Source organism: Bombina bombina, chromosome 1, assembly GCF_027579735.1.
Source record: "Bombina bombina isolate aBomBom1 chromosome 1, aBomBom1.pri, whole genome shotgun sequence".
NCBI lineage: Eukaryota > Metazoa > Chordata > Amphibia > Anura > Bombinatoridae > Bombina > Bombina bombina.
The window spans coordinates 1,330,832,293-1,330,845,873 of record NC_069499.1 but is presented as its reverse complement, the minus strand read 5'-3'; the positions used below and the strand labels follow the sequence as shown (position 1 = coordinate 1,330,845,873).

The 13,581-nt window shown below is 35.1% G+C and overlaps 1 protein-coding gene across 1 annotated transcript in view; it reads right to left on the bottom strand.

Moving 5' to 3' along the window:
- FHOD1 (formin homology 2 domain containing 1) overlaps positions 1–13,581 on the bottom strand; it is a 387,262-nt gene that overhangs the window by 114,563 nt on the left and 259,118 nt on the right. The window contains exons 12-14 of the mRNA XM_053719455.1: positions 12,699–12,722; positions 4,613–4,666; positions 656–831 (exon numbers count right to left, since the gene is read on the bottom strand). Coding sequence (XP_053575430.1) covers positions 656–831; positions 4,613–4,666; positions 12,699–12,722 — 254 coding nt within the window. The remainder of the gene's footprint in view (positions 1–655; positions 832–4,612; positions 4,667–12,698; positions 12,723–13,581) is intronic.

Below are 13,581 nucleotides of genomic sequence, written 5' to 3'. Positions count from 1 at the left end.
GGATGGAATAAACAAATGGATACAGTTTAGCTTCATTAAAAAAAGATTAAAAAAAAAGAAACTCAGCTGTGTTAACTGTAAAATAAAGCTGTCAGAGCCAATATAAGGATTAGCTGGCTGGAATTATCTGTAGCACTGAAGAAAATGTTATGACTTGGACAAAATGCAAGAAACAGACTTTGACTAGAAGTTTAGTACAGTGTTCAAGAAATCTGTTTAAAATTTAGGAGCCAGACAGGGGTATTTGTATATAGATATATGGAGGATAATACAAAAAAAGTTAGGGGTAAAATTCTAGAAGCTATGGGAATAGGTTGGTAAACCGCAATCGATTGTCTTTATGGGCGTAGACTAATATTACAAAATAATTTGTCATTGTATAGGTTAAATATGAGCTACAATTGGTTCAAGCGTGAGTTTAAACTCTGATAGTGTATTTGTGAAATCATTCTTGGATTTATATCTACAAAAAAAATCAGCAGTATGACCAGAGAAGTCCTTAGACTCTGAATATCCTATTCTGTTTTCCCAAGAGGTTTCAGTGTGATATAAAGTGTATGTCTTTCTGAACATTCATGAGGACTTTTATCAAACAGACGATTTGCTCTTTACATTTAGAGCAAATTACTATAGTATCTCAGAGAACCAAACATACCTTTGTTCTCAATGCTGAAGGTATCAGACCCTGTTCTTTCATCCAGGTTATTGGGAGACATATTTTCTTCAGGTGAGCCGCTACATATAGAGTCTGACAATAACTCTTGTCTTCCTCTGAAAAGGGCAGATTTTTTCTCGAGCTGGGTGGCAGCAAGGTTCTCCAAAAAGCGGCTTCTATATAAGTAAGTATAAATTTTGTTATAGCTCAGTTTAAGAGTTATACCAATAGCCAACTCTTAACACTTGATTAAACCATGCAGGATACCATTAGATCCACTGGAAACACAAATACCCAATTATTGATATGTTCTGCTGACCTTGTGCATCACCACAAATGGGAAAAACAAAACTACCAAGTTAAAATAACAAGAATTTTGACTCAGTATTTTGTAAGACTACAAGATCATACATAAGCAAATTGATGTTAAATATCCTGGTACAAACAGTCTAATGTCATATAGACTGAAGTCATGAAAGAAATTGCAATAATGTGTATTATCAACTTGCTTCTGAATAAGCAAATTAAGTTTTTTTCATTAGGTGATTAATTAAAGGAACAGTCTACACCTTAGTCATCTTAAAGTCTTATCTTAGATTAAGCTGCAAATAGCCTCCTGCACATTGTCTATATCATGCAACAGGAACGGTAAAAAAGTTATTTTAAAATGAATAGTGTTTCTGGCCACTTTGAAATGGCTACCAAGCTCCACCCACTGCTGACATCACGATCTGGGCTGCATCTAGGCACTCAGCTGAATTACATTGACAGACTATTAAATTCAACTAGTGAGCCTTTTGTGATTGGACCCCATATGCAGCCCAGATCATGATGTCATAGGTGGGCTGAGTTTGGCAGCCATTTCTAAGTGGCCAGAAAAAAAATTAATTTTAAAATAACTTTTTTTACTGTTCCTGGTGCATGATATAAACAAGGTGCTGGAGGCTATTTGGAGCTTAATCTAAGGTAAGACTATAAAATGACTAAGGTGTAGACTGTGTCTTTAATATCCTGGGGCAGAACATATCTATACACATCCCAAGAACCAAATTATCCATCACATTTTTCAGCCTTCCATATGAGACTAGGCACTTCCCCAGCTATATGACACCTGTGAATAAGATTGCCAAGTCTGGATACTTTTATACATTTTGATTTTCACATAATTAGAACACTGTCTATTTCTTTTAAAGGAACAGTGTCATTCCATCTTACATGCAAAACTGTGCCAATAATTGCAGATTAATTTTTTCCTGTTATTTGCTAGCTGGAAACATTTTTTAGCAAGTATCTGAAAAAAATATCAGTTTCTTAAAAAAATGATGTATAATATATATATATATATATATATATATATATATATATAACATCACATATGAAGTTAAACATTGTTCACATTAAACTGCAAACGATCTAATTAATAATGATGATTTGGTTTAAAGAAAAATTGCTAATGCGAACTGTAGCTTGTTTAATGGCTTTATAACAACTCTTTGCTAGATAGAGCAGCAAAAAAATAGGGTTATAACAAGCCACTTTCTTGTTTAAATGGACAGTCTGGATGATCTTTTATTGTTTAAAATCCTCTAAAATTGCCTGTTTCTAAGCCCCTGCATGCCGCCCCTTATCTCAGTGCTTCTTTTTTTTTTTTTTTATAACAACATTTTGCTCACTCCCTTGGAGAATGATAATTGTTTCAGAAGAACCAGCACTAACTAGCTAAAATGCAAGATTTTAAAAAGCTTTTTTAAAAAGAAAAAGCACTGAGAAAAGGTGCAGTCTGCAGCGGCTTAGATACAGGTAATCATAGAGGTAAAAGGGATATTAATATAAACTTGCTGGTTATTCAAAACTGGGAAATGGGTAATAAAGGGATTATCTAACTTTTTAAACAATACATTTTCAAGTACACTGTCCCTTTAACCAAACTCAATTAAATCTCAGATACATAATGGCAAATAAAAGGAAATAATTTGCAACTATAAGTATATAATTCTACATTTAAGTAACACAGAAGTGATAGATTATTATTAATAATAATCTAGATATGGGTCTTGTCACGCCAATATTTATTCAAGGCACACTGAAGTCAGTAATGCAGAAGTATCCAGATAATATAGAGCTAGATTACGAGTGAAGCACAATTTAGCGCTTCCGTTTGAGGGCAAACTACGCTAGACGGAGGCTTTTTGCCCACGTTGGGTTGCACTCATATTACAAATTGAAAGTAAAAAGTTTGCACACAAGTGTAAACCCTATTTGCGCTAAAAAAAAATCCAGATGTATTTAACTTCTTCTCCCATAGACTTCAATGGAGCACGAAAACTGAAAAGAAAACCTAATACCCATACTTGCACGGTCACCCGATTGCGTCTATTCACATGTGCTAAACCAGACATTAATTAATAATATTTCACATTCCATAGTTCTTCACATACAAGAATATGTTCTATTTATTCTTAAATAAATATTTCTAACTATATCTGATGATATTTGGCAAATTATTCTAAATAATCCATTTTTTAACATTATGTTTAATAATTTTTAATATTTATTAATTTTTCAAAATATTTTATGTTTAATATTTCAATAACACGCTTTAAGATTACTAAGTCTTCATGTTAGCTAATCCAACTGCGTTAAATTTAATTAGTGAAAGCCGATGCGCAAAACCCATATTTTACGCTCCTATTTTCTATATACAGGCAGTCCCCAGGTTACGAACAAGATAGGTTCTGTAGGTTTGTTCTTAAGTTGAATTTGTATGTAAGTTGGAGCAGGCACTTTTTTTAGGTGAAACTCTAGCCAAACATTTTGTTTTGTTTTGGATAGCATAGGATAAAGTTTGTTTTGCTATCTGTGCCCCTGTTCAGAAAATTTCACATCACTTTCTGTCCTTGTGACAATTGGATTTTCAGTATTTTGGATTATCCTGGAAAGAAGGATTGTCGATAAAGCTCTATTTTCTCTGTATGTAAGTACGAGTTGTACTTAAGTCGGATGTCTGTAACCCGGGGACTGCCTGTATACACACACCCCTACATATCCATATGCCCGTTACATTCCTTTTTTTTTTACCAACACCTGAGACCTCATAACTGAGTTCTTATAACATTTTAATGCAATTTTTATTTAATATTGTTTTTATCGGTGTTATTATGAGTGTAACAGTATTGTTAAAGGCGTTTTTGATGCTTTTTTGTGTAATTATTTTGTCTTGCATAACAGTTAACCAGAGCTCTGAAGTTGCCCTAACCCGTTAAATTTGATTGCGCTCAAGTGAATGCTTTACTTTCAACTCATAATACGCACACTATTTCCACTGCGCGCAAAGAGACGCAAAATACCGCTTAATGCCCCACTCGTAATCTGGCTCACATTTGGGTAATGTTGTATGTGTATAGTTTTCACAGCAATCTCACATTTGCAAGACATAAAGCATTCACAAGCCTAGGAAGCTACAAATTAAATAATACTAAACATTCGTTTTCTTTATATGCAGCTTATGTTAGATCTGCAGAAAATAAATCATGTTAACTTCGCCAAATTAAAGTATTAAGGAATTGGCCGTTTCGATCATTTTTGTTCATGCACATATTAAAGTACCAATGATTTGCATTTCAGATATTTCCCCAACTCTCCGTCTTTCAGCAGAATCGTATAGCTATTAATGTCTATTTAGAGGGGCAACTCCAATACTAAATTAATATCTCACAGCTTTGTAATTTTTCTGAATAAAGCTTGAGTGAAAAATACTTAATTTTTACTACTATAAGTGCATTTTTTTGTTAATTTTTGCCTAGTGTTTAGCAGTCACAAACTGCAACCTGCAAAGTTATTTATCTTGAAGAATACAGATTGCATTAGGAAGATATTTAACTATATGTTTGCCATGCAATGTGAGATTGCCCCTAATAAATAGAACATCAAATTGGCTGAAGCCTTTAGGATACTTACTCAAATTTTTTCAGAATGGGTTTATCCCCATACAAACTACAACTCTTCTCATCCCTGCAGGAAGAACTCATTAGCAACAAATAATTTATGCATACCCAGATATCACAGCAGTTTATTTAAATAAATAAATACATGGCAGCCTTGGCAAACTAATAGCATATGCAGACAGACTTAAAAGAACGTGACATAACCCTCGCAACACTAATCCCTCAATCGCCTCTAAGATGGCCACAAAAAACAGCAAGCACATATTTTCATATATAGACATAACCCCATTCAATATACAGTGGAAAACACCAGATGGTGCACTAGCCTTTACACTTTGGTTTACTATTGAAATGGTGCTGGCAAAAACAATAATTGAATTGTTTCTTGTGAGACAGACAAATAAAATGCTGTGTGTCATAATGCAGACACTTCCAAATGAAGGTTCCATCAGGAAGTTGTATTAAAAGGATAGAAAGGTCAATTGAATTTTGTATATGTGCATTTAAATAGAAGCATTTTTGCAATATACTTCAATTAGCAGAAATGCTACTAGTAACAGCTATTACTGATTTTCAAGCAGCATACGCACATATGCTGTAAGGGCCTGTGCACCAATATTTAAGCTCAGAGAGCTGGCAGTGGAGTGTATTCTGCATATGAAGACTTCATATGCCATATAAGCCACTACTGTCTCTCTGAGTTGTGGTGCTTGAATGCTGGTGCACTGCTTCTCACAGCATATGTGCATATGCCACTGAAAATCAGTTATAACTTTTACTCAAAGCATTTTTGCTAATGAAGTATATAGCAAATTGCTTATATTTTAAATTGAAATGCACCCATGCACAATGTCATTTTGACCTTCCTATACTATGGACCAAAGAGTGACAATAAAGCTGCTCTCATTACATTTATCAAAATCAGCCTCTCTCTAATATGACTGTTAGGGAAGCCTAATATTTAACTAAAGCCTAACCCCAAGCTTACTTAAAGAAACAGGGAACACCTTGTAATTAAGTGTGTGAGTTTCAGAATGTTTTCAATACAATAAGACTGTACTTGCTGCAACTGTTTTTCAATAGTTAAATTCCACTTACCACTTTCCTTTTTTGGAGGAGCCAAACAAACAGCTAGCCACAGCCATTATGTTAGCAAAACCATCACGGTTTTGCAGTTCCTTACCAGATAATCTGCTGACGCCAATAAGGGACAGATATGTGGCAGGATTAGACTTGTGGAGCATGCCACGTGCCTCTACAGTTGTCAGAACTGGAATAATTGTTTTACTACACATAATTAAACATTTTATATAAAATCTCAAAGTGTTTTATATCCCTTCAAAGGCAAATGAAACAAACTGCTAGAAACTGCAGTAGCATGGCCACTACTCCCCTTGCTTTCTTCCTGTGGTTGAAGCTCTCTTCAAAACAAGTTTTGCCTCTTCACACTGGGCGCCACCATCTTGGAATGCAAGTATTCTTGTACTCTCGTGCACTTTCACAGATCAGGGATTTAGTTGCCTTCTTGACAAGCCATATCATGCACTTTAGTTTAGCATGAACTACTTTTTTGCAGAGGCTGGATTTCTCTATATTATTCCTAAGTGCTTTTTTTATATTTGTTATGTAACTTTTAAACTGCTTTCTATTGTGCAAGGTACAGCTGTCAAAAAGCTCTTTGAAAGCACAGTTTCTGTCACATGATGCAACAATACGTGCGTACCAAGATGGAGGCACCTGTGTAAAGATGCAGAGTCTTATCAAATGGCTTCTGTAATCAGCATCTTTAAAGAAAGATGTAGGTACAAGAGGAAAAACAATAGCACGGCGATAAATAACCCTGCTACTGTAGTTTTGTATCCCTTTAAGATTGTAATATGTTTATTTAATAAAACAATACACTACCATTGGGAGGGAATCTGGCCATTGACAAAAATTGGAGCAAACATTGTTTATCACAATTGCAGGGGGGCAGGATCACAAAAAGAGAACTTGTTCTCCTGCAATCGCCACTTGCAATGCTGCATCACTTGACAAAACTGAAGGTCTTGTGCAATGCTGCCCCCTGCTCTTGAACAACTAATTGCACGAGAGCAGGGCATGCAATTACCCCAAAAGAACGAGTTTCTGGGTGACTGATCTTGCCACTTCTGAGGTGATGAAGAGGAGAATGAAGCAGTTTTTGTTTCTTAGTTCTTAAAATTTGCTTTCTCATTCGAGCCTGCTCCACAACACCTCAAAAGTTGCAAATGCAGCGTAAAGAAATTTTGCCCTTAACGTAATTCTGAAAGACCACACTTTTGGTTGGTATATTTTTTTATTGCAAGATTGCAGAAAAGTCTTGTTTAAAGTCCCTTTAATATGTTAGAGTCAGCTTAACTCTTGCATGACTGTTCAGTCTACCTGAATGCAAACCATAACTACTAAAAATGCTACTTTCCTTTAACTCATTGACTGTGATGTGCAGTGCATTGTAGGTCTCTCCGGTAGTCGGTGGGTTTGATTGAAGTTGACAACAATAGGTGTAAATTATGTTGCATATTAACAGCCAGTGTCATCAGCAACTAGGACATATAAACCATATCATATGGTTTATGTTGTGTACTCAGGGTGTGTCAGACTATCAGTGACGTGTGTTTCTGTTATATCACACTACTCCTCCTCTGTAAGGGAAAGCAGCTGTCACCGTCCTAGCAAAACCACAGGAAGTGCTAAAAAAACTGCCAGAAGCTCTAGCCTCTCCGGCATCTATAGAGTTAAACCACATCCGCCACAGAGCCAGACAATCTTAACCACATCAGTTTTAATCTCATGGGGCGTAATCTGCAAAATCATTCCTTTTCTCAGAAACAATATAGAGCACCAGTCCAGCACCTTTTTTTTGTCCCTTTAAAAAAACAAACAAAAAAACAAATACAAACGTTTTAGGAGCAGCTTCTGCCTAGCTCTGTGCAATTAAAGGGACATTAAACTGAAAATTGTTTTTTGTTTGTTTGTTTTTAATTTAGCAATTAAAAGGGAAATAATATTCAATTTTTTTCAAATCGTGTATATGCAAGAGCATCAATTAATGTTATTTATATATATATATATATATATATATATATATATTTTATTTTTAATGAAAAAGTGTTTTAAATGTAAAGTGAAACTAACTGGAATCGCACAGGATTTGTTTTGTAATAGTTTCATATACTGTAGTCTCTTTTCATTGGAGCTTTAAAGGGTACATATAATTGTTGTTAGTACAATGTTCCATTAAGCAAAACATGTAATGCATATTTATTATTCTGCTACTCTAAAATGTAACTTTTGAAAAAGGTTTTACTCCCCCCAGACATGCTGGAGAACATTTTATACAAAGTGAGACAGACATCAGTGCAGGAGATGTTTTTAATCTGGGATGTATTCCTGGGTAGTTCTGTGTTTCCTCAACCTGGCAACATGTGCTAATAAGGCAGTTGTAATCACTGTGTATTGCTGATTCTGTTGGAACCTGACCTGAGAGGGTCCCCACAGTGTTGTTAAAAAAAAAATCCCAACAAAACTGGATTTTGGTCACAGCTACAGATTCCTATGTAGACTGAAACTGTGGAGACTTGGAAATAAGAGAGAGGATTGTGGGTAATATACCAGATGCCCAGTACTAATGTTTAGTAATCATGGTGACATGCATTTGTCAGGCCCTGTCTGTTATGCATATTAAAAATGACTTTAATGTCCCTTTAATGGCGGTCATCTGATCTTCCTTAACATTTGGTGGTTTTGCTATTGAGGAAGACAAAGTGGTAGTTGTCAACTGTATATCAGTTACAGCAAAGCTTTTTGTGACCATAAGTGAATCAGACAAAATTGCTGCCTCTGAGCAAACTCAGTCAAAGGTGTGATTAGAGGGCTTTAATCCAGGTTCCTTTTTTAGCTCAATATATACATACATGAAATAAAATGCTTTAAGTGAGTACAGAGTGATAAACTGATCTTCATCATCTGAAAATGAGTCTGTGTTACTAACAATAAACTGAATACAAACTCAAGCAGTAGTGAAGTACCGAACAGCTATTTGAGTAGGTTACAGTTATTATGACAACACTAATTTCACACAAACCTCATGCCGCTTAGTAAATCCCAAGAATTATCCCTAACCACAAAATGTGACCTGTTTATGTAATGCTACAGCAAACTCTGCAACAAAATGATAAAATTACAGCAAAATAACCTCTACCAACAGTAATATTTGGTTGGCATGTAGCATAACAAATATATCAATGATAGTCGCTTACGGACATCACCAAACATATACATACATAAATACACATATATCTTATTGTATCTCTACCACTATTTTATTTAGGTTTCTTCTAGTCTTTTGTCAAGAAAGAGAGGGCCTTGTAGGACCCTACAGCAGTTGAACAGTGCATTCCAGCCAAAATTGAAATAGACAAATTGGAATAGACATTGGTTCATTTTACTTTTGAATTGAAGCATTTTTGTAATATACATGTACTAGCATAAATACTTCTAGTAAAAGCTACAGCTGTTTCAAGAAAGTACTTAAAGGGACATAAAACCTTTAAAAAAAACTTACATTTAAAATGAATAAGTTTAAACATTATTATGCTAAATTCAATGTGTTTAAATCTTTTTTATGTTTTATAGCCCAAACATTCAATTATATTTCTAATTACTTGCACTCCCTCCGTTTGGCTCATTATGCAAAGCCAACCACGGATAACTCTATATATAGCCCTCAGGAGCGAGCATGCCATGTTTATTGCCATGATTCATCTCTGTTGTAGGAGAATTGAGCACTCTGTGTGAATACTTTCTTCATGCAGAGTGGTTGTCACGTGACACAGTAGCGCTGTGCATAAGTGTTAACAGAAGGAAGGAAGATCTGTGAGAGGTAGGGACGGGTACTGCATGTGAATGTGCTTGTACTTATTGAATATTCATAGCACTCATTATAATATGTGCAATGATTGGATGATAGCTTTCCAGAATTTCAATAAATGCGTGCAAAGGCTGTCTGCAACTATGAGACAACGGAATAATGCGGTATGAAAAACAGTGGAAAAAGTTGGTAACTATTCATTTTTAAAATGTTGGACTCCTCTAAAATTTAATAATACAGTAATCTAAATCAGATAGCGTTTTAGAAGAACAGTTAGTTTTATGACCCTTTTAGTATGCTCCATGCACCAGCATTGTAAATACAGCACTTTCTCAGAGAGCCTAAGGTTCTTATACCAACTGGTAATTACTCAATGTGTTAGTTGCTGATATAATGCAATCCCCACTGGTGCTCTGAGCAGCTGCAGTATTTAAAATGCTAGTCCACTGACAACATCTAGCTATGCTTTACATGCATGTGCAGAGAAAAATGTTAAAAACTAAAACAGTGATAAATTTTACTAGAAGCATTTTCCCCAATATATGTATATTGTAAATATGTTTCTATTCAACAATGTAATTAATCTTTGTGCATTTCAATTTTGACTGGAATGTCCCTTTAAGTTGGCTCACAGTTTATATGCTACAAATGACAGTATGTTCTATTAATTGCTAGAGGGGTCGGCCAGGTAGGTCCTAAGTACCTTTGACTACCTAGCTAGACTAAACAAGCTGTGACCGACAGGATTCAATGACAGCAGATTTCTATCATGTGAGGCCTTAGTTTCCAGCAACCTCTGTGGATCAAGATTTTTAATATAGAAAAAAAGACAGAAGTGCACAGACCCAAATAGGACTGGTGAATAGGGGAAGTCTTAAGAACCCAAGTCAGAAATGTAGTCCCCCCCCCATCAAAATTGTTGCTCCCCAACCCTCAAAAATGCCATCAGTCCTGGAATTGGCAGTACAGATAATTACAATATTCCTCATGGTCTACCTTACTCCTGTTAACCAGTGATAAATACCGATTAATCTTATTCAGACTGTGCTACCAGCAACTGAAGTAACCTGTAGCATCAGGGTCACTTTTCAGCAGGTACTAAATCTGGTGACACTTCATGTGTATTTATTTTGCTATATTGACAAACTCTTTGTATTTGGCACAACCTACATAAAAAAGGAAGATGAACTCTAATAAAGAGGGAAGAATGGGGATTTAAACAAGAAGAGAGTTTATAAGACTGTGACCCATATATTATACACAACCCTTGAAACTAAGCTTTCAGACCACCTTTTTCAGCCACACAAATTAATGTTATGAGCATTATAGCTAGGATCTCTGATGTCACTTATATTTTGTGTTTGTATTAGAGCTTGTTTAAATAAAGTTACTTTTAGCTCTCAAAAAAAGTGAATACAAATAAACAAATAAGGCTCCTTGTGCTTTGTATTGAAAGATACACTGTGTCAGCAATATCATCACAAGACAAAAGAATGGTGCTTTTAGTTAAAGGGACACTGAACCCAAATTTTTTTCTTTCGTGATTCAGATAGAGCATGACATTTTAAGCAACTTTCTAATTTACTCCTATTATCAAATTTTCTTCATTCTCTTGAAATCTTTATTTGAAATGCAAGAATGTAAGTTTAGATGCCGGCCCATTTTTGGTGAACAACCTAGGTTGTCCTTGCTGATTGGTGGATAAATTCATCCACCAATCAAAAACTGCTGTCCAGAGTTCTGAACCAAGAAAAAAGCTTAGATGCCTTCTTTTGTATATAAATATAGCAAGAGAACGAAGAAAAATTGATAATATGAGTAAATTAGAAAGTTGCTTAAAATTGCATTCTCTATCTGAATCACAAAAGAAAAATTTTGGGTTCAGTGTCCCTTTAATTTCTCATCCATCTGAGATTAATACTTTGAATACGTGCGTTTGGCTTCAAGAAGACAACATCGATAATATCAACCATTATGCACTTATTTATTTTACCAAGTTCAAATGATGCCAACGCTGCTAAACTAAAATCCTACTATAAAAAAAAAACATATAATTGTAGCATCAGCAAGTTTTTTATGTAGCTTTTTATACAACCAGAACAAAGTTTTCCATGGAAAATGTTCTCAGTGACACAAGAGTACTGGTGTGTAAAAAAGGTTCAAGCAATGGTTTAGAGTAGGTTTTCTAATCATGTAATGTCTGAAGACACTGTATCTCTGCTACAGTATAGTTCAGATAAACATAATCCCATTATTGCTAAATCCCTTTTGACATAGGTTGGGTTAATGTCTGTGACTGCCTAATAGAGAAAGACTTCTGTGTTAAACACAAAAATCCTTCTTCTGTTGCATACAGTTTTCTTTGCATAAAACTTCTGCTGCTTTATCTTTATTAAAAAAAAACACACGCAAAAAAACACATTTACCCTCAATAAAAATGCCCAGTAAAACCATCCTCAGAAAGGTAACCATGGGAAAAAACAAAGACTTGGTATAAAATGTACCAGAGGTTAGAGGAGAACAGCGCATGCAATAATAGTGCTCTGGGACAAAGGGCAGGGGTTATACACTTGTTTCTCTGACATATAAATGCAGATGTTAGGGGAGAACATGCAGTGAACCAGTCATGATGAATAAGGACAGATAAAGAGATCAGATGGTTAGAGATTATTTTAAGCCACTCCCTACCACAAAGTGTCTGGTCAAACTCTGGTGCTTTGTGTGATTGGCAACTCCACAAAGGAAACTGGCATAAAACATATACGCCCATGGAAAATAGTGTACTGAAAGCATTTGTAATTCCCTCTTCAAAAATATTTAGCTCTGAAGAAAGGGTCCTCATGAGGAGATATAGAGATGTTTGGGGAAACACTACTATATGTAATTAGAATACATCTGGGCAGATTTAGGTGTTTGTAGGGTACGTGGCAAACACAATGAACGTGGGCATGTAAAAACAGTGGTTAAAGAGGTGCACTAAATACAACAAATGTAAATTGGAAAATAGGTAAAAAGGTTAAAAGAATTGAATAACACTTAAGGTACCAGATGACAATGGCGTCAGATAAACAAGTTAATGAAGGTCTCACACTCAATGCAACAATGGTGTATGGGGAGAGGCGAGCGAGTGCAGATGTTAGGGGATATACAACGGACATGGTAAGTGCAGCAGTCACAAAAGAGAATTTAACAGCGCAGAGGCACTTACCAAACAGGGTCTGTTTGGTGCAGTCTGGAAAGAGAAATAATTTGACAGAAGGAAAATAGTTTTGTGAAAAAGAAATAGGTACAAGGTTCTGGAGAATCTGCCTAAACAAACAGCTACAATGTTGGACTAAGTGTACAATTGAACTGACTAGAGAAAATATTTGCAAACATTAAATGACAAGGAAACTTCTTATTTAGATTATAGGGAAAGATAAGCCACAGAGGAAATAATAAAATCACCAAAGCATTTTAGCAAGTAAATAACATTACATTGTAAGGCTACACCTGCCAGTAGTATAGAATGATGGCACAGATTTAGAATGATGGCACATATTTAGATTAATTAAAGGGACATTTTATATATATATATATATATATATATATATATTACAACAGAAGTGAGTACTCCCCTGTGCAATGTCACTTGAATGTCAAATGATTCATAATTGTATAATCTCTCAATAAATGCATTATTTCTAAGTTGACAAGTAAAGTATTTCCACTTATATACAATGAAAAACAAATACTTTAGAAAGACTATATTGGAAATAGAGGCTCCAAAATAGAAACTCAATGCAACAAAAGTGAATACAGCTGTGATCACTGACACACAAGTTAGATAATTGAAACAAAAATGAGCACACCTGTGATTTCCAAATAACCTAATTGCATGAATACAGTTATAAAACGAACACCAGAACTTTCTCAATTTTGGAACTATGGGATGAGTCTATCTGCATCATGGCTATAAATGGAAAATAATTGCCAGAGGAATTAAAAAACCTGATTGTGAGAGACGTCACAACGATGGAAAATGATTAGGGTTGCCACCTCAGCCATGTTTTCCTGGACACTTATGAGTTATACATGCTGCAGGGTATACA